At 40.4% G+C, this 22,138-nt stretch overlaps 1 protein-coding gene across 3 annotated transcripts in view; it reads right to left on the bottom strand.

The window, feature by feature from the left end:
- Positions 1-767: 767 nt before the first annotated feature.
- The window catches only part of znf362a (zinc finger protein 362a), a 76,244-nt gene continuing 54,873 nt past the window's right edge, over positions 768-22,138 (bottom strand). For 2 of the 3 annotated variants that reach the window (XM_088938319.1, XM_088938317.1), the window contains exons 6-9: positions 18,943-19,167; positions 13,430-13,508; positions 7,458-7,616; positions 4,592-4,857 (exon numbers count right to left, since the gene is read on the bottom strand). In XM_088938319.1, coding sequence (XP_088794445.1) covers positions 4,741-4,857; positions 7,458-7,616; positions 13,430-13,508; positions 18,943-19,167 — 580 coding nt within the window. In that variant the 3' untranslated portion in view covers positions 4,592-4,740. Of the gene's footprint in view, positions 4,858-7,457; positions 7,617-13,429; positions 13,509-18,942; positions 19,168-22,138 lie in introns of all 3 variants that reach the window. The other variant, XM_088938318.1, reaches the window with a different exon arrangement.

Here is a 22,138-nt window from a genome sequence, read left to right as displayed (position 1 = left end):
TAAATACGAGTGTACAGTAGGTACAGAGCTCCTGGGGTGTATTGGTACTGAACTGGAGAACATAAAAAGGTCACAAACGAGAACAGGCCATTTGGCCCATGTAGCCCACTTGGTCATTTGGCAACTGAACCGAAAATCTCATCCAGATGTTTTTTGAAAGAAGCCAGGGGCATCATTTTCAACAAAATGGCTGCATTGCTTTTCCTATCCTCCTGCAAGCCTTTGAGTAAAGAAGTACCTCCTGTTCTTGGAAATGTCCTGACCATGGTTCCATCTGTATGTTATTTATACATACCACACTAAGTATTAAATAATACAAAATATGAGCTAACACTGCTAATGAAAAGCTGGTCCATCTACTGTGACACCGATTAATGGCACATGGAGCAATTCCAGTAGATGTTCATAAATGTCCGGGGCAATATCGTTTGCAAAACCTGCTACCTGTCAGTAATGTTCAGTACAACATGCTGTACTTTCTGATTTTTTATTTATTTCACCAACAACGTCTTGTGAACATCTTGTCTGAATTGACACATTAGCCAGGTCTGCTGTTATGTTCATCAATGCATAGAGGCACACATGTGAGCAACACTAAGAACATGTGGTATGGAGCTACTTTCCTGTCCACCAGACTCAATGGGCAATTTCTTATGCTCTGCTGGAATTGACAAGAACTCCTCGTTATCAGCAAAATCTCACAGAGACTTTAAAGAGTTTGATGGTTCATTATTGTAGAATGAAAAAAAAAACTCATTAGACATATGTATTACAGAGTCTGCATTTATTGAACAACAAAAAGATACAAAGTGTTTTTCATGTTTTTTGCTTTTTACACAAATCCCATTTTTCTTTTCAAAGTCTTGACTGCGTATTACACAGCCAGAGTGAACTTTTTATAAGGTACCACAATGCAAGACAAAGGATTTTTTAATAATAACTAGACCTATATAATCATTTAATATAGAAAATGGGTTAACAGTAAGTATTATATAGTTTATTTACAGTATATTCCATGCTAAGAAAAAAGTATGTAGATACAGTACTGGTTACCGAACAACACCAATATGAAAAAATGGAAATAAAATGTGATAAACATACAGTGATAATATATAGTTAAGGCTTAAATGTGTATAAAAATAACAAAACAGTTAATTATTAATATTTTAGGCATGAAGAAAATAAAAGATTACAAGACACCAGGAGGTCTTTTATACATAAACATATCTATACAGAATTTAATGAGACACCCAAAACAAGAATTCTTTTCAATTTAAAACAGAAAAGGGCCGAAGGTATATTTATCATGTAAACTCACACATTCCGATTTACTCCATTCAAAAAAAACAAAGATTTGTAGGTAAAAGGTGGGATCTGTTTTTTCTTGGCATACATAGTTATGTACTTAAGGGTTTTATACCAATTAAATGGCCAGATTATATATAAAATATATATTATAACCTATATAAATAATTATTTTATTCTGTGGGGTAAATTAATTAGAACAACACAGTAAATATTCTCCAGTAAACTGGTGTTGAAGTTAACAACTCAGTGATCTTGTGTCACGCCACTCAAAGCACCATGTGATTAAAAAACATGTTAATGAGTAATAGTTTGTCAGTGCTGCACATTAAAATCAATTTCAAAATGCTACATTTTTCAAGCAACACCTAAATGATTGTTTTCTTTTTTTCTCCAGTTTCTCTTTCATTATTAGTATAATTGTTACTAGACTGGAATGTCAGTGAATGTAGTGGAAGGAACTATTACATGCAGGAGGTGGGGCTGCCTCTCAGATACTGTGCATGCCGAAATCTGGTAGACTAACAAGACTCCTGGGGCTTCTGGCCTGAGTTCACAATCTAACAAGCACATTTATGCAATACAGGGGGTGCCCATCACATTCTGAAAATGCAGGACAAGCGCAGAGCATTTACATTGTGGCCACCTTGTAAAACACAGAAGTTACAGTGGACTTTGTCCTCTAACCTTGTGCCAAAAAATCTCCTGATTTGCATTCTTTTTAAATGACATTAAACTTTATTACACATAATACTGTGTAATTAAGAGTTCTAAGACAAGTGAGTATGGAGATTGCAAACATCAGACCTTTTCTAAAGCTAAAATATAGAGGCATTTTTTTTCCTTATGTAAAAGACCAATTTTCTGACAGTTCCTTCATATATATATTTAATTTACTTTAATCACGCTTGAAATGAAAACCATATAACACTTTATGTTCCAATGACATGTCTGAGTTCAAGTCACCCCAGCAACACTGGAATAAGAAATGCATGACCAAGCTGTAATGATAATAAACACATGATCTTTTTTGCGCTAAAAAAAAAAGCGTGATAGAGTGATTGATAAATGCAAATAACTTTTTCCCCCCATTATTTTCTTTTTATACGGCCACAACGGAGTCACCAATCCGGCACTATGATTGTCACACCAGCTTGTGAGCTATGCAAGTCGCACGGTGCCCCCAGCTCAGTTAGCATCAGCTGGAGGAGTGATGCAGTTCTCCCCGACAGCACAGCCAGCTCACATGCCCGGCACGTCCCAGAGGATGCTGCCATTTTGTCACTCAACCAATAATGGGAAATTCTGACTGAGAATAAGAATCAGTATTCCCCATTAAATATTCTGGACTGCAGCACACTGCCACGCTGCACAAGCCAGGGCTGTAAAGTGAAAAGTGGACCCTATCTGAGCAAAGTACACAGGCTCCAAACAGCAGATCGCTACTGCCAATTTGATCAGCCCAAACTCAAGGAAAGCCATGAAGAACTGAACAGGAAAGCTATGGAATAAAAGAGCTTGCAGTCCTAATCAAGTAATCAAGGCTCAGGAATCCCATTTCCGAACAAAGATTAAATCAATGCCTTTCCCAGACCAAACAGTTATAATATACAATTGGGACCCAGAGTTTTTCCTCGCAAATCCATTTGCTACTGTCAAATTATGACCAGGGCTAACTGAAAGCCTCAGGTGCCGCTGAACTAAGACCGCCCTGGAAAGTTTGCCAAAAGCGTGTCAATCACCACACAGGAAGTGCTTTCATCCTGACTTGAGGACCAACGTCTTGGCAATTGAGATTTACCTTTTCAGTTATGCCCATAAAACCCACCAGTAAAATCCTGCATCCTCAGCCTCTGGGCAGTGACATCACTGGGGAGTACAGCCTACATGAAACTTGTAGCAGGGACCCCACCTTTTTACATCTAGAAACCTTTTCCCAACACACACGCACACAAACACATGCATTCACGACCACACGAGATGGGGATTGCAATATTAAAAACCGCATGCCTCCATTTCAAAGAAACCAGGCACGCCGCCTTTCACTAAAAGGTTACATTAAACTGGAATGCAGTAAAAACAAGCCCTCCCCATTTCCTACCCATAATATTGTTTTTGAATGTAGCTTATTCTTATTTATCTGGTTAAAAGATAATCCACGAATGGGCGTCCATCACTTTCCGAGTGATGTGCGATGGTTACTTGGTAAAGAGCCAAACACAGAGGCCAAGACTGCAGATACAAGTCAGAGAGAGTGGGGACAGAAAATGTCAGCAGCTGTACTATTCTTGTTTTCTTTGAAAATATAAAGTACACTAGCTGTGCCACACTAGTTCCAGATTATATAGGAGCTATATTTAAAGTTCGATCAGGGCTTAAAGTCCTTTTTATGTAGACTGAAGATTCAGGATATCAGTTTTTCAGCCCGTGCATTTTCTACTGGTTCAGTAGAGGTGTGATTCTGTATTTTATTTTTGTCCAAAATTTACGTTCTAGGTAACATGAATACAACAACAATCCCTTAAGCATGGGCCTTTTGTCTGTATTGCCCGGTTGACGATTTTAGCTATATCATAGCTTGTATCACTACTTACCGCAGAGCCGTGCAGACATTCTCTGGGCCTGCTTTGGGTGTGCTGCAGTTTGTTTGTTTTTTGAAAAACCCAAACATTTTTGTCCATTACTCCTCTCATAAAGACGCCCATGTAACTCCAAACTCACCTGGGACATAGCTGGATGGTGCTATATTTCCCGAAAACTCCCATGTTAAACGTTCCTTTCTTCATAAAGTAAGAAAGAAAACAATTCCCATAACACTGTGCATTAGGTATAACCTTTCTAAAAAAACGGTTCATTAAACCAAAACCTGGCACGTACCAATTATCAGATTTAGGGCCCCCTGCCATCATCTCAGGACTGGTCACAACTCAGTTTGAAGAAGATCGCTGTAGAAAGAAGTGCTACCCAATTAACCAGTTCTAACCATTTAGACTTTTTTTTTTAGATTTGGTTCTAACCAAATCTAAAAAAAGCACACAGGAGGTCCTTTAATACCTATGGTCAAAAGTCTTAGCTGCCTGTAGCAATGCCTTTTCATTTTTTGTCTTAACAGACTATAAACCTTTTTTTGGCCAATACTGTAAAGGCCTGAAAGTGCTCTAAAAATCATCTTTGGATGTCCCACCCCCCTCCCATCCCCTTTCACAAACTAATTAACTAGCACCTGCCCCCTCACCCCACCCCCCCCCCCCACAAATTTTTTTTGAAAAGATTTTGTTGTGTTAAAATACAAAATACAGTCTGGCACATATTTTTTTTTTGGAACCCAAACTGGGGACAAACGAAAACCAAACAAATGACAAGGAACAGCACAACGGGGAGCTGGCCGGCGGCCTGCGGCGGAACGGAGCCCCAGGAGGGGGAGCCCCGCGCCGCTCAGATGAGGGAGATCCGGATGGGGATGCTCGGGGACTCTGTCCTCTGAGGGGAATGGTGGTTCACCAGGTGCTCGACCACAGTATGCTTGGACATGTGCTTCATAAGGTACGTCTCCTGAAAGGCACACAGACCAGCAAAGGCTCAGAGCTTGGTACTACATGACTACATGAAATAAGCTCCGTTAAAGGCAACTAAAGAAATAAAACAGCTTCAGTCCAAAATACAATTTAAAATCATACAACTGCTGATTACTGAAGTGTACATAGAGCACAAAACTACACCGTAAATGGCACATCCCAAATTTCCTATTGGCCTTCACCAATTATGGCCTTCTAATAATCCTCATCTCTGAACTGGCTCCATCACTCTGTTCTCCTCCCCACTGAGAGCTGGTGTGTGGGGAGTGTACTGGCGCACTATGGCTGCCGTCGCATCATCCAGGTGGGGCTGCACACTGGTGGTGGTGGAGGGGAGTCCCCATTACATGTAAACCACTTTGAGTGGAGTGCCCAGAAAAGAGTGTTATCTAAGTATAAGGTATAATAATACTAATAATAATAATAATAATAATAATAACAACAACAACAACAAATGACAAGTATTTAAATAATTAACATTATTAATTATGTTAAAAATTTTCTAACACTGAAATCCAATGTGATCATCATCAATATAATGATGAAGAAGATCACCACTCAGATCTACAGGATTTAAGAAAATATTTGAAATAGAAGTAAAATCCAAGCAGGGCTGACAACCAGGCCTGAACAGCCTCTGGAGAGACTGCTGTGGGATGTTCTGTCACCCTCCCAGTGCAGCTGCAGCCAGCTGGTGAGAAGTCGGATCTTGTCCCACAGAATTCCCACTGGCCACAGCAGGAATTCACCATAATTTCCCTTTTGTCCTGTCACTATAATCCCTGTGGTCTTTAATTGGATCGGTTTGAAGAAGTGGAAAACCTGTCAGGGACTTCATCAATGTAGCACTGAGCACGAAGGTTGCCTTCAATCTCCATCTCACTACATTATTACACTTCCACTACCCTGCTGGTTTCATGACACATAACACTGATTTTTGATTGCTGAAGTACCTAATTTTCTAGACAAACTCTCCCATAGACCATCACCTTCAATCCTGTTGACAGCAACCAGTCAATCTTCATTTCACTTAATTTAACTTTCATTTCACCTTTTTTTTAAGCAGGGCATATGTTTTGGAGTTCTTGTATTAATTAAATCAATTGACTTAATAATTAATTACATAATGGAACTGACTGAAATGACTACGTACATCCCCAACTCATTTTGAGAATTCTAGTATTCTCTCAATTATAATATCAAACACATGAGCATGGTGTTATTATTAAATCGCAAGATTTGGGTTCAGTGTTTTGTTAGCCCAATAATCAACACTGCTAAAACCAATCAAGGCATTTTCTCTCACTATAATGCAAATAGGATCAGGTACCCAATGAGAATAATATGAATTATTATATACGGTGTATATAGAAGCCTTACCAAGTATTTCCTTCTTGCCAAGATTTTGTAGAAATTGTTTTCTCAAACAGGTCTTAAAGGACAACTATTATGTTTCTAAATATATGGTTTTATGTATCCCCATAAGGTGCTGTAAGTGTATAAGTAGAATACTTGTAAATTTTCTATTTATTTCTATTCATTTCATTGCCAGCAGCCATATCACTCTGCAACTCACAACCGGGAGCCCACTGAAGCTCAACAGTGTGAGCCTGGTCAGTACCTGGATGGGAGACCTCTTGGGAAAAACTAGGTTGCTGCTGGAAGAGGTGTTAGTGGGACCAGCAGGGGGAGCTCACCCTGCGGTCCATGTGGGTCCTAATGCCCCAGTATAGTGATGGGGACACTATACTGTAAACAAGCGCCATCCTTCGGATGAGACGTAAAACTGAGGTCCTGACTCTCTGTGGTCATTAAAAATCCCAGAACGTTTCTCAAAAAGTGTAGGGGTGTAACCACGGCGTCCTGGCCAAATTTCCCATTGGCCCTTACCAATCATGGCCTCCTAATAATCCCCATCTATGAATTGGTTTCATCACTCTGCTCTCCTCCCCACTGAGAGCTGATGTGTGGTGAGCATTCTGGTGCACTATGGCTGCCGTCGCATCATCCAGGTGGATGCTGCACATTGGTAGTGGTGGAGTCCCCACTACCTGTAAAGCGCTTTGAGTGGAGTGTCCAGAAAAGCGCTATATAAGTGTAAGCAATTATTATTATTATTATTATTATCATAATAACAATTTGGTACAATTAAAAGCTTAACCTCCATGAGACTACAGGGAGGCTGAAGTTTTTGATTTCAGAAAGTGCTGTTTCACGGTTCCAGGGAACGTTTCTCAAATACTGCCTTTATTTCATCAAGACAAGACTACTGTAACACCTATCTTAATGGGAGTGTGAAATAGGCTTTGATATGTCAAAATTTTGTGGCTCATGTACTAACTAAAATTACTCTCTAAAGCAGATTAGCTAAAACTAATCAGCATATACAGTACTCCCATTTTAGGAATAATGTATTAACTTCCTGTGAACGTTAGAGTGGATGTTAAGGTTATCCTGCTCACATATAAGGCACTTAATGGCCTAGTGAGTTTGGACCTCTGGAATTGACTATTGCATTCCCAACAAGGTTATCTTGATTGTCAGAAGGAAAATGCTAGAGGGTTGCCTTGCACTTACTGAGGTGTAGGCCCGGCCGCACATACTGCAGCAGTAGGCCTTGGCGTTTTTGATAGCATGCGCGGACAGATGGATCTGCAATGAGGCCGAGTCGGAATAGGCGCGGTAGCAGTTCGGACACTTGTAGGGCTTGTCTTTGTTGTGCTGCCTCTGGTGTGACTGGTGAGACAAAAACAAGAAGAGACAAGCCGTTATTTCTGCCATTTTCAGCGCACCTGAAACATCCGCGCGTGGTGAGGGCACAGGAAAAACATGACCGAATCACAAAGTTTCCAGTACAAAAATACAGACTTCTCAGAAGTAGGCTTCTCATGTGGTTTCCTCTAAGGCAACTTGACAGGCACTGTGCAAGACTCCTGTCTCGAACGTACTGCCAGTGAATGACTGGATACAGCAAGAGTCTACAGAGTGCAAGACTGAGCTTTGTATCAATGGACAGAATACTAAGCCTTGCAAATCAGGGACATGGCATAAATACAATTAATTGTATTGTATTAATTTATCTTTTCCAGACAACTTTTACATAATTAATAGTGCTATGATAAAAAAAAAATGCAAACAGGTAAAACACATCCATCAGCCTGAATATAGATCCTAGCTTATTTTCTCTTGGTTAAAACGAGGCTTTATTTTACTTTGTTGCTCTGGTGCAGTAAGTAAAATCAAATCTGTCGTGCATACAAAGGCAAAAGAAGGGAATACAGGCTACATTTTGTTTTTAATTTTTATGAGGATTTCAATTACTGAAGGTCCTGTGAGACACTGATCACGACAACTCAAGGAACTCACACGCAGAACTCACAGAACTCCTATTTTCTTAGGAGGCTCAGGTCCTTTGGTGTGTGTGGAACACTGCTACACATTTTTTATGAATCAGTGGTGGCAGCGGCCATCTTCTATGCTGTTGTGTGCTGGGGCAGCAGCATCATGACAAGAGATATAAATAGGCTCAATAAACTTATCAAGAAGGCTGGCTCTGTGCTGGAGCTGAGCCTTGACCCCCTGGAGGTGGTGGCTGAGAGGAGAATGCTGACCAAGCTCACAGCCATCATGAACAACACCTCTCATCCGCTTCATGTTACTGTTATTGGGCAGCGGAGCAACAGACTGCTCCAGCTACTGTGTTCAAGGGAACGTTTCCGCAGGTCTTTCCTCCCGACGGCTGTCAGGGTGTATAACGCTGTCCTAGGCTAGGACTGTTAGCTCTTCATTTGCTCGTCTATGGACAGCATGTTGCTCTATTGTACTTTTTGGACACTCAAACTGTATGTATCTATGCACATATTTTATTGTTTTTACAGTGACTATGATTATATTTTGCACACACCTATGTATTTATTTTTATTTATTTACTGTATTTTATATTTATTTTGTATTACTGTACGTATTCTAATGTTTCGTCTATTCTAACGTCTGTCTTTTTGCTTGTCTTGGGCTGCTGTAACACATCAATTTCCCTTCGGGATCAATAAAGTCTTAACTATCATTGTGGGCTCTTACAACAACAACAGTGACACCGGGACCAAATGACACAAGTGGAAAATTTATTTTTAGGGCCAATTGCAACGGAAATCAGACCAGGCTTCTTTACACCTTCTGAAGACATGGAGGTGAAGCTGACCCCAAGAGATCTTTTAAGAAACACAGACTACAGCCGCGATCCATCAAAGCTACCAACACCCTGATAAGCAAGGTCTGCCAAATGAACTCCTCTCCTTTGTAATCATAGGTTCCCAGTTTCTTTTAAAAAAGATCAATATAAAAGTAGTACTTTACTTTAAATCTTCAAATGCATTGGCATTTAATTTTAATTTGTGCATTTTTGTTGTGTGGTCTACAGAGAATACAATAGTTTGGCCCTAGTTTGTCGATCCACTCTAAGGACTCGGAACACCTTGAACACATATCCAGCGCTGCCCCTGAGGAAAGAAAGGCACCCTTTAGTCGTGCAAGGACAGTGATGTCTGCCTTAAGGAAAGGAGAAAGACACCCTTTAGTCCTGTGGGGTTGAGACAAGAGCAAGGTCTGCTTTGAAGATCAGTGAAAGGCTGGCCTCAGCATTAGTTCAGAGGCAAACTAATCTAAGGTCAGCTTACACATGAGGAATGAGACACAAAGCAATACAGAAAAGCTGCCTTTTGTTTAAATCCATTTGAACAAATCCTTTGCCATTTTGAAGATGGTGAAATTAACAGCATATAGGTATGCTATGCTCAATTCTTGGCATCAGGTTTTAATTTACTACTTTCTAAGTCATTATGCAGCTGGGATCCTCGCCCTGCTGGTAAGAATGGTAGGATTCCTTTCCCGTTTGCAAACCATGATAAATTTCTCTTCTCCCTTTGTATTTTGGAGAGCAGCTGAGCCTTTCATTACAGGGAGATCAATAAGCTCAGATGTCACACAACCTAATGTTTACAGATAAAAGGAGGCTGTCTGGCACACTCAGCCTGTTTGGATCACCACTGGCTGAATTGCGCAACCAGGTTGCATAACCAGACATCTACCAGGATACCACAAGCTCAGCCTGCCAGAGTATGTCAATCCTGTACTACTCACCAGGTTCATGAATGACAATCATCATAAAGTACAAAGTACACTGAAAGAAATTTACTACCTGCATGTAACATGCTGAACAGTTGTGGACTTTGTCTAAGTCTTTTCGAACGTATTTGGCCGTTTTACAGATCATACAGTTTGTTTTTATCCATTTTAATTTTCTCCACAAATTAGTTGAACTATACCAGGATCTACATCATTAATAATATCAACTGTGGTCCTAATATTAATCCCTCCAGTACTCCTATCACCCCTATCTGAGTATTTACCCCTTATCTATACTCTGTGTAGAGATTTCAGTCATCTACATCAAAGAAATTGTGCAGAAAGCAAATATAATCATTGACTGTTTCCTATTTATTAAGCAGATCTTAATGCAAATACATGCAACTCCTTGGATACCTATAGCCTTCAATCGGAGACGTGGTTATTTATGTGGAAATTGGTCAAAAGCCTCCTGGAAATCGAGAAACACCATATGCTGTTTGCATCGTTTACTGCTGTTGCTTGTTTAAAGAAATCTAATAAGCAAAAGCTCCTGGAGGTGTGCGAGTCTTGGAGTGACAGACAGGCTCTAAGCGAGAGACGGGTTCAGAGAGGCTGGTGAGGGGGAGACGGGTCTCCGAGGGAGACTCCTCACGGTGTGCTGGGAGATAAGGGTGGAAGAAGTGGGGCCACTATCGGGGTGCTCTAAGCAAGAGCTCTTGGAATGACCTGGGAAAAGCAGAGCTCATGGAGGAGGTAGGGTGACCTTGGAGAAGGAACCTGCTAGTTTGGGCAGTTTATTTTTTAGCCCCATCTTAAGACACATGAACCTCAATGAATTCCTTTTACATGGAAGTTACAATGCAGAATAATGTTTAAGCATTAAATTCTTTATTTCGCCAGGAACACTCAACATACAAGGAGAGGGTGGTCTCCCAGCACAGTAATAAAGCTGATCAACTCCACCCCGCAGTTCCTGGTGTCTCCGTGTGGCCTAGCCTAAACCCTATGCCTTCACTACCTTTCCTGTATCCGTGGTGAATATTCCTAGAACATTATCATACAGACGACCCTTTAGTTCAGTTTTAATTATAATCTCCATAAATACACTGCAAGAAAAGTAACATCAATCCATAACAACTTGGTTGGGAGATACAGGAATCTCCTAGTTAACAGATTGTTTCCACATCCTGATTGACAATTGAGAGTGGCTTGTAAATGGTCTATAAATAACTTCTTCCCCTATTTTCTTAAGTCACTCTGGATGAATGCTACCAGGCTCTGAAGATAAGTGCTTGTAGTAAATTCTTCAGAAAAACTAAGGATCTGTAGTGCTGAAGTGTACTCTAGGCTGAATCACTGGACAGTTCTAACACTCTAACCCCTTATTTGGATAAAATACTTATCACTAGATGATGATGATGATGATGATGATGATGATAATAATAATAATAATAATAATAATAATACCCACACAATATGCTGCTGAATCATGAATGCTTACTATTTCTGGATTTTATTTGAGGAATCCATGCAAACACATCTTTCTGAAGAGTTGTTTCTTCTTTCAAAACTTCTGTATAAAGCCTAATTGGTATTAAAGGAATATTATAGATGAGCTGTCTGCATTTAATGTTTTACATTTATTTACATTAGATTTGCTAGCTATTTCCCTAACAATGGAAATTGTTAGGAATTCTTCCACTGAGCTCAGCATTTTTTTTTTATTTGAGCTTGGAAAGGCACTGTTTTCCCACCTTACGCAGCCTCTCAGATTTCCTTCCATTAGGTAATGGAATACTTGTTGACACTAACCTGGTTAGTACTGTCGGGAAAAATAATGGATGGCTCTGGGGTCCTGGGTTCAATTCCTGGGGTGCTGTCTGCATGGTGTTTGTGTCTTCTCCTCATGTTTGCATGGGTTTCCTCCCAGAGTCCAAAGACATGCTGGTGGATTACTGGGCTCTGGTGTGAGTGTGAGTGTCTGTAATGAACTGGAGTTCTGGCTGTAACCCGCCTTTCACCCAGTCCTTCCTGGAACAGCCCACTGTGACCCTGAACTGGATATTCGGTTTCTGAAAGTGATGTGATTTGATAATAAATGGTGGCATAAATGATTTTACTGTATTGTAATGTTATTTGTTATGAGCTAGTTGTATCATGGTTTAGCTACATTTACAATACATATCCTGATAGCACCACCCAAGGCCATTACTCAGAAAGTCTAAAACAATGGTATCAATTGAAGTGTTAGCTCAGCTGCAGGCTGGCTAAGAGGCAGGTAAACACTGATGGTTTCTGGAGGTTTTCTCCGGTTAGCCATAAAAAAAGGTGAAAATTCAACAGCCAAAGACGCAGCATAATACAGAAGGAGGAACAAGGAAGATATGAAGACAGCGAGAGAAGGAGGAGCATCATCATCACCCTCCTCTTCCTAAAAGCTGGTGCCATGCAAGAGGACCTTGTTCAGATCAGTCATCGAAAACCAGATTCTGGCTCATTAATTGGAGCATTTTTGTTTAGAGCTTGTTATCTTATTTGAGGAAATTCTGATTTCCTATATTGTGGAAACCTCAGCCTAAAAACATGCTTTCATAGATGGTGCTGCATTTGTAGAAAAGGGAGATTGATTCCTAATTTGGGCATTCATGCTGTAGAAAGCAAGATTTAGTTCTAAGTCATATTCCTTTATACGGCTGTAGGGTTGTTGACTTTTTTGGCCTGTCTAGGTGTTGGATCATGCTTTCAGATTAAAATCAAGTCTTTCTAGGGTTTCTAGGTTTCCAGGTCTGGAGTACATAAGCCTCTGAAACACACAGATTTGAACATATAAGTTACAGTGTAACTGGTGTACTGTATAGTGTATAAAGATGTGGGTTGTATAGATTGTTCTTTGTTAATGAATATTTGTCCTGTAACAGTTCAAGCCTGATTAATTAGTCACCAAAACTGTGCCAGAGAATATAAAAGCAGGAGACCAAAGGATTGCAGAACTGCGGAATCATGTAGCACTTTATTTTAATAACAAGGATGCACGGACCCTGAATATTCCCTCCACTAGAACTACCCATTTTAGGTCAGCTCCATTTGGTTCTTTAGATAAGATAAGATCACTTTATTGGCCACATTGCATTAGGAATTTCTCTTTTCACATACCCCAGCTTGCTCTCCTTAAGACACACAGACAGAGAGAGAAGCTTGGGGTCAGAGTGCAGGGTCAGCCATTGTACAGTGCTCCTGGAGCAGTTGGGGTTAAGGGCCTTCCTCAGGACCCCAATGGAGTAGGATTCCTCTGCCAGCTGTGAGATTTGAACCGGCAACATTCCAGCTACAGGCACAGATCCTTAGCCACAGAGCCACCGCTCCGCCCACAAAATGTCATATTCTTTTGTTTTTGAACTTACTTTGACTGGACATGCTGGACTAACCTGTAGATTGGAGAGCTGAGTGAAGGCTTTTTCACAGCCAGGATGAGCGCATTTATAGGGCCGATCACCAGTGTGGATTCTGGGAGAAACGAGAAAGGCATAAAAATATTAGAAACAGCACTTTTCTGGGTATAACCCTATCCCGATGTTAGCTTAATGCACACATATTTCTCTGCCAACAGGTTTGAAAACAATGACTCCAATTAAAAACAAGCATCCCTGAAAATGCACTGTGAGTGGACATTTCACCTCTTAAAAAAGGGCAAATTCTTAAAGTCTAATTTGTTCAGCCAATGCTATGCATAGTAATCATGGTGGGATTAACAAGTCAATCAAGACTAAATTCTCCATACTTTAATAGAAATTAATATAGCCTATATACAGTATCTCAGAGGATGCTAAAAATCCACCTTAATAAAGATCACTGTGAATAGGCCAGCAACCTTTGTATGCATCCTGACAATGGCCCTTGCATCACCTGTGTTAAAGCCACAGGTGTTGCGATGGACATAGTTGATTAATGATCAGCATTTACAAATTTGTTTTTAAAACTGGAATGTAACCACTTCTTACATTCACATTTCAACTCTTGAAACAGTACATAACAAAAGCAAAGGCTCTGAGGCAGAAAATGAAACACACTTCAAGAGCAGACATCATGAAAGCACTATACATCTTATAGTGCCCGATCCCTTTGTGTGCTTTGGTGGCAGATATGTGATCTGGTGCAACAGATGTTTCGACAACAAGGATGATATTTTAAGACGGGCATGATTGTTCAAGGATTCATGCAATGATCTGGCCAACAATGTTAACAGATACCGAGTTGTTCTGACACCGCAAAAAAGAGGCAGATGAGAAGTGATGGGACAACAAGCATCTCACAGCCAGATTAATAGCTGTCTGCTTTCATAGATGGTGAAAGCATAATTCACCGCAGAAAGTTTCCAAGGTGAGCTGCATGCAGAGTTAACATCTAAATTGTCAAAACTGTCTCGAAATTGAGAGCAATATGTTCAAAGTACAATGTAGAAGTTTACAAATGCTACAAAGCAAAGTTTGAAAGAATGAGACAAAGTTGAAGAGAAGTATATTAGGATAGATATAACACCGGTGGAAAATGGATAGAAACTAAAGAGATTCTTCTTGAAACACAGAACAAATCTGTTCTCCCAAAAGTGAGTATGGGATTTACTTAGGGATTACGCTAAGTAATTAGGGAAAAATATAGAGGAAAAGAAAGCAATTTATAAAAAAGGAAAAGTTGTACAATGAAAGAAGGTATTAGCTTGGCCAAAAGAGTAACAACAAAAGAGCTGTTGGGGATGAAGTAAAATATAGCCATGACAACAACGGCAAACTTCTAGACAATCAAAGGAAAACAGCTGATACACTAAATTAGTATTTCACTCAGTGTTTACTAAGGAAGAAGACAGAAACAAGTCTCAAGCAGCAGTAGGATAAAGTTCTGTATTAAACAGTATCATCATAAACTCTGAGAAGTATTTCAGGTACCAGAAGTACTTATGATAAATACCCCAGGCCTAAAATGAGACTTTAATACAGACTCTTCAACAGCTGCTCAAGGCAGGGACTGCACAATTTTCAATGTAAAGTCGATTCATATGAAGGGTGAGAGAACTTAAAGTTCTTACAGATCGATAACTCTAAATTGTATTATATGTCATATTACAGAAACAATTATTAGACCAAACTAAAAGATCACATACAAGCATATCAGATGCTTGGTAGTGGTCAACATGGTTTGAGAAAGGCTGGTCTTGCTTAATAAACATACTAGAGCCATATCACCCTGCAACTCACAACTGGGAGCCCAGTGAAGCTAAGCAGGTGTGAGCTTGGTCAGTACCTGGATGGGAGACCTCCTGGGAAAAACTAAGGTTGCTGCTGGAAGAGGTGTTAGTGGGGCCAGCAGGGGGTGCTCGCCCTGCAGTCCATGTGGGTCCTAATGCCCCAGTGTAGTGATGGGGACACTGTACTGTAAACAGGTGCCGTCCTTCGGATGAGATGTAAAACCGAGGTCCTGGCTCTCTGTGGTCATTAAAAATCCCAGGGCGTTTCTTGAAAAGAGTAGGGGTGTAACCCCGGCATCCTGGCCAAATTTCCCATTGGCCCTTACCAATCATGGCCTCCTAATAATCCCCGTTCAGGTGGGGCTGCACATTGGTGGTGGTGGAGGGGAGTCCCCATTACCTGTAAAGTGCTTTGAGTGGAGTGTCCAGAAAAGTGCTATATAAGTTTAAGCAATTATTAACTCTCAAATAGGACCACTGTTCTTCCAATTCATATCAATGATGTATATATAGATCCTGACATATTTCATAAACTAGTCATGTTTATAGATCATATAGGAGGATTAGAAAACACTTCAGAAGCAGCAAACAAAACAAAAAAAGATTGAGATAATTCAGGATTGAGTAAACACCTTGCAGATGATGTGCAATGTAGACAAGTGCTGGGTTTGGCATGCAGGAAGTAAAACCATAATCCACAAATACAATTGAGGAAACACAAAGCAGAGCCAGGTATTTATGTTGGCAAAATAATGACATTTTTTACAACACAAACGCAAATTTGGCATGAAACAATGTGGTGGGAGTCACCGTGTTACTCGAAGAGGGCCAACTTTACAGAGCTTCAGCATTGTACTTTTGTAACATTATCTGTCATCACATTTATTTTTTTTACTGTCTGAAACAAAAGCAGCAATACTCGTTTCATTTTAAGTTTAAACAGTTCCAGTCTGGCATTGTTCTATTTCTAAAAAGCGTTGTTTTACTTTTAAGTTAGATGAATGTTTGTTCCTGCCTTTTCTCCATTGTATTTTTACTAGCACTTAAAAAATGTTCTCAGGTTGCATCCAAGCATTTGCAAACAGTATAAGTATTGTATTCAAATTAGTGTTAAATTTCCACAGAGGTGTGTTTGCTTTTGTTTCCTAATCAGTAGAAGCCCAGTGTTTTAGTAGTGTTTGTTAAACAGTAACTCGAATGTTGTCTTGAGGCTGAGGATTCACCTAGTCACAATTGTTTTTTGTTGCTGTGGTAACCATTAATATAAAAACCTTATCTCTTGGACACCTGAAAACAAACAAATCACACGACTTTGAAATAAGGGAAAGGAACAAAATTTCTCACTTTTATGCCAGAAGATTGTGAACAATAATTACACCTTTTTTGCAATTTCAAGATTTCTATTATTTAAAGTTGAGTGGTTACAGTCAACTTCCAGATCTTTTTATTGGGAAAGTGTATAATATTGTTAGCTATGTAATCCACTGTTTGTCTTGATTGAATTGAACAGGCCTTTGCTTGGGGCTTGTGAGATAGCAAGTAATACATGAGACAAATACTTATGGGACTAATCAGAAACCGTGGCTGACCCGGTGCTCTGACCCCAAGCTTCTCTCTCTCTGCCTGTGTGTCTCGTGGAGAGAAAGCTGGGGTATGTGAAAATACAATTTCCTAATACAAGAAATTGTATAAGGCCAAAAAAGTGATCTTATCTTATCTTATTACCTGTAAAGAGTGGAGTGTCCAGAAAAGTGCTTTATAAGTGTAAGGAATTATTATTACTACAATTATTAATTATTAAATATTAGAGGGGTTCCAATTATACAGCATTAAGCATCTGGACATGCCGCTACAGCTGTTTAAATCTTACTTGTAAGATTTCTACTTGTGGTGAATACCTTGAACTGTTTTCTGTACGGAAAACACTGACGTGGGGTCCTCTGTGCCTCTAAACCCTCTCCACAATTTAACAACCTCTGGACACTAAAAACATTTTTTGGTTGCAGCCTTGCCTGACAGTCTTATGATCCCAGGCAGACGGCCATGGAAAATAACTCTCCATCCCTACAATCCCAGTCCAACTAGTGCATATCGACAGTTTGGAGGCTGTAGTTACTATTAGTGCTTAGTTGCAAAGAAAACAATGCCAAAGAAAAACGTATTTCCATCTCCATGACACACCAAGGCCAAACCTATGTTACCCAATTGTTCTGGTTCTTCCTACCATTGATGGCGCCCTTACACCTCTTACTATGCAGCAAACTGCACAATTAGAAAATGAAAGGAAAGAGAGACTGTACACAATGTCAGGATGCTTACTATGGAAAGCAATAAAAAGCACAAAAAGAACATTAGGGAATATAGATACAAGTGTAGAAGGTGATTGAAAGAATGTTAAGATTCACAATACACTAGGAGGACCACATTGCAAAATCTGTGTCCAATTTTGGGTCACCCAAAGAAAAGAAAACAACAACTGCTCTGAAATTAGTTCAGAGAACAGCCAACAGATACGCTCCCGGTGTTAAAGGCCGAAAGAACTGAGGCGTTTAACTTTGATGAGAGGAGACTACAAGCAGACCAGTTTCAAATGTTTAAAACCATAAAGGACAAGTGTATTACTTCAAACTCAAATAGCAAAACACAAGCTAGAGGTGTCATGCTCATCTCTCTGGATGACCAGGGCATGATATCTCACAACAGCCAGCCACAACTCATTCAAGTGCTGGTTACCATGATAACTATTTGACTGGAGCCCTGGACCACCTGGAGGCAATGACTTACCACATCCACCTCAGGTGGTTCACTCTACAGGAGCTGTGATCTGGCAATGCTCAGGAACTCTGTCAAAGAGTTAGCTAGGTCTCAAGCGGTGTTCCAATTTCATGAGTTCTCACTTTGCTTGCCTCCTGGATTCTGGGCCCTGCTTCACCCTGACTTCAATCTCTGGATTCTTCTCTGGTGCACTGTGCTGTGTCTCTTGGTTTTGAACTTTGCTTGCCCCGGTTTATGTCTCTGGACCGTTTGCCTGGACCAAACTGGCCCATGCTCACCTTCACTGAGCCTGTCTGTCTCCACTACTGGCAACAAACACTGTGCCTCCTGCTCAGGCTACAGTTTGACCGTATTTATCTGCCTGCTCTTGTATTAATTTCATGAATGCTGTGTTACCACCTCCAGCAGTGACATTACAACTTCCTAGAATAAATGCTTTTAACAATTTATCTCCTAAAGGTTAAGCTGCATATTATTTGCCTGTCATCAGGAAACGCATAGCAAGTGTTGTCCGTTCATGATTTCACATAACGTCTACGCAGAACTTGTAACATCCTGTTTCGTGAATGCTGAGGTCTTTTCTGTTAGACCAGCATAAGAACGGAAAGGACTGAGTCGACAGTTAGCAAGTCATATGCTAACACTTTATTTGTTACACTGCATAAAAAGACTAACTTTATAACCGTTCGGAGAGACTAGCTTTTGCAAGCTGCTCTCCCGTGTGCACACGGATAAACAGCTCTTCTTTCACCAACATCCGAATTCTGACATTTTAATGTTTCTTCACTTATATGCTTAATAATGACACACAGACAGTTAAAACACCTGCAGACATTGGGAAAGTGTAAGGCTGCCCATTTGAAAATGTTGCTGTTTATCTGGACAGCAACCCCGAGGAATGGGGGGGGACAATGGTGCCCTCACCTGGTGTGCTGCTGCAGGTGCGACAGCTGACGGAAGGACTTCTCGCAGTAGGAGCAGTGGTAGGGTTTGACTCCCAGGTGGATCCGCAGGTGCTGGGCCAGGTAGGAGGCATTGGCGAAGGACTTGGAGCAATGTGGGCACTTGTGGGGCTTGGCCTCCGTGTGCGACTTAGAGTGGATCTGCATCTCCGACTTGGTGAAGAAGGTCAGGGGGCACACTTTACACCTGCAGGAACACAAGTGACAACCCACCCCCGGCAGCTGTAAGTGATGACATAAACCCGAGCCTGCCCCGCAGCTGTGGACGTCCCGCCAAGCTCTGCCCGAGTTCTAGACAGCCCACAGCCCTGCAGGTCTCACAAGCAGCTTGATCTGCTCAATAAGCACAAAACCTCGAAAAAATCTGGGCTTTGTCAAGCGGTCAGTTGATCCAAATCAGTCATTCATCAGAAACCAGAAGACCCTGTGGCTCTCCAGATCCCTGAACTGTATAATTTGACCATATAACTGATAATCCTACCCTCATGTCAAAACCTTATTCAAAATGTTCAAATTCTAATCCACATTTCAGTTTTCTTCTTCTTCTCAAGCTGTTGATTGAGATATCATGAACCATGTGACGCAATATGGTCAAGGTAGGAGACATGAGAGCCTGACCAGAGTGAAAGCATGGAAGATGGATTGCAAGTTTCAAGGGATGCTGAAAGATCCTTGTACTGTTCAAGATTCAAGGTACAGGTAAAGTTCAGAAAAGAATGACAGATTTACCTGCTAGTCATTGAACACATAACTCAATCCTGTAGCTTGGGGACCTTATCTATTAGTAGCAAAACTTAAACTACTAACTCAAAATCAAACTAAATTACAAAATGAAATCCATTATTCTATAAGAGCTTCCGAAGGCCTCGACAGTCAATTTGTGCTAGTCCAAGTCAGGCTGAATCTGTGATCATCTCTGAGAGAGCTGGGTTCAAGCTTGGGTCATGTCACTAGCCGACTGTGACTGAGAATCCCCAAGTGGCAACATGCAATTGGCTGAGCGCTGAGAGTGGTTGGGACTGGGCTAAGACAGCCAAGGCTCTCTCAGCTCCTGGCAATACAGATTCCTGCAGCTGCCTGCTAAACCTGCTGTACACTCTTGTGTGGCCTGTGATCTGTTAAAAGAAGATCGGTACCTAGGTGGGCAGGGCAGAGGAGTCATTTATACCACAATGCAACAGCTCGGTGAAGTTTCATTCCTAAAATACAATGCGAAAGTTTTTTTAACAAACTTCTGCAAATAGTAGTTAAGGTTTTGTCTTCTCTGTGGCCGGAGAGACTGACACTGACACAAACATTCCCATTCCAATTTTAGTTTTAGAAAAAACATCTTAATTGTTTTTAAGGAAGAAGAACAAAACTTCCAGATTTTATAACTACTATTTTGGTTTCAATACATTACTGGAAGCATTTTCACATGCTGCATAAATAGCACCCAAGTTTGGAGAGAGAGCTTGTAGATGAACAGGCTCTTTGCTTGGCTGGATTTGTTGTTAGAATAATGCAGTGATGGAAAAAGGTTGTGAAATTTAGCTTGAGCATTTTTAGAGCGGATATAATGCAAGCTTAAAATTGATTCAGCCAGAGGAATTTGCGAATGTACACACTAACAAATATGTTTGTTTTAAAAGCACAGCTTATTGACAAGAAGCAAAACGCACATTCTCCTGCAGAAAAATGGATTCCAAGGATAATCCCTAATCAGACTTGAGCTGCCAATGAAAAGGTAAAAAAATAAGCAACCATGAACAGAGTTCTGCTAGTCATATTATCCTGAACACTGGCGTATCAATAACCAACCTGCTGAAAATGTATGCTCATCTGGGTGAACGTTTTCTGTTTTACAAAGAAGTTAAATACAGTAGGGTCTTGACATTTTTTGATTCATTATAGAGAACTGTCACAAATAGCCAAATTCACATATAACCAAGTCCGCCCGTATACCTTTGCTTAATGTACTACAGTATATAGTATTTATGGTTAAGAAGCACATTTAACCCTCCTCTATATGATGAAAAGTGCTAATGCATTGGACTAATTAAAGTACACTGATCAGTTAAAACATCAATAATCACAGACTTATAGTAATCAGCTAAAATAAACAACATGAATCCCTCCTCTGCGTCTAGTGGATGCCTGCACTTTCTCTCTCTGTGTGCCATTAGCTGTGGAAAAGAAACCTGCAAGTGCTTTGCATCACTTCTGCAGAGCACAGACTTTCAGCTTTAATGATACCCGTTATTAAACTGTACGAATCTCACCTGCTCTCATTAAAGTCTCACATACAGCTCCTGCTGACAGACGCAGCCATCCTGCGATCTGTCACATGGAGAAGTTGAGGCTTTGGTCGCCAAATGCATGAAATGTGTGATTTCCTTTCTGGCATCCAAAAGCATTCACTGATCCAGAGCTCCATCCCTGCCTGCATTCTTGTAGAATCAGAGGTTACTTTAATTTGTACCCTGTTCATTTTCCTTGCTGTTTTCATACATGTGTGCTTTTAGAATTGAATCCTTTCGAAGACCTATAAAAACACCCCTTTTGTTTTAAAACACCACTTCTTTACCCCAAGGGTCGTGGGTGTACAGAGCATGTCACCCAGCCATGTGGTTGAAGCCGATACCTCGTTTCCCGCCTTCCTTTAAGAAATGGTCTGATGATCCTTGGATCAATGAACTACAAATTACCAAATGGGCCAGATGAGCTAAATAATAAATAGCCTCAAGATGTTTGAAATCTTTCTTATATCCGTAAGACAAATAATTCAGCAAGCAAACAAGCAAACACAATGGTAACAGCTTGCAAATCCTTATAAATATGCACATGCCAGCACACGCACCGACATGAGGCTTATCAGTTAACGGTGCAATTTTTATATTTTGGGGTTAGAAAGAATGAGCGTTCACGAGTGCATTTCAAACCACAATAAAAGCAAAATGTAAAAAGATTGTAATAACCCCAACTTGCATAAAAATAGACTACATTCCCAGGTATGTGCAGCGCCATATTCTGTGATTCAGAAAGAGGCAGCAAACCTTCCAGTGACGTGAAGCAGCCCTATTACGCTGTAAACAAGCAAACTTGTGAATCCAGCCGTTTTAATCAAATAGAATTTTGCATTTAATCCAATAGAACTGCTTTAGACTTTTAGACTGTTT

The sequence above is a fragment of the Atractosteus spatula genome, chromosome 20 (assembly GCF_055471065.1).
Source record: "Atractosteus spatula isolate fAtrSpa1 chromosome 20, fAtrSpa1.hap1, whole genome shotgun sequence".
NCBI lineage: Eukaryota > Metazoa > Chordata > Actinopteri > Semionotiformes > Lepisosteidae > Atractosteus > Atractosteus spatula.
The sequence above is the reverse complement of the archived record's forward strand: the minus strand, read 5'-3'. Positions and strand labels throughout refer to the sequence as shown.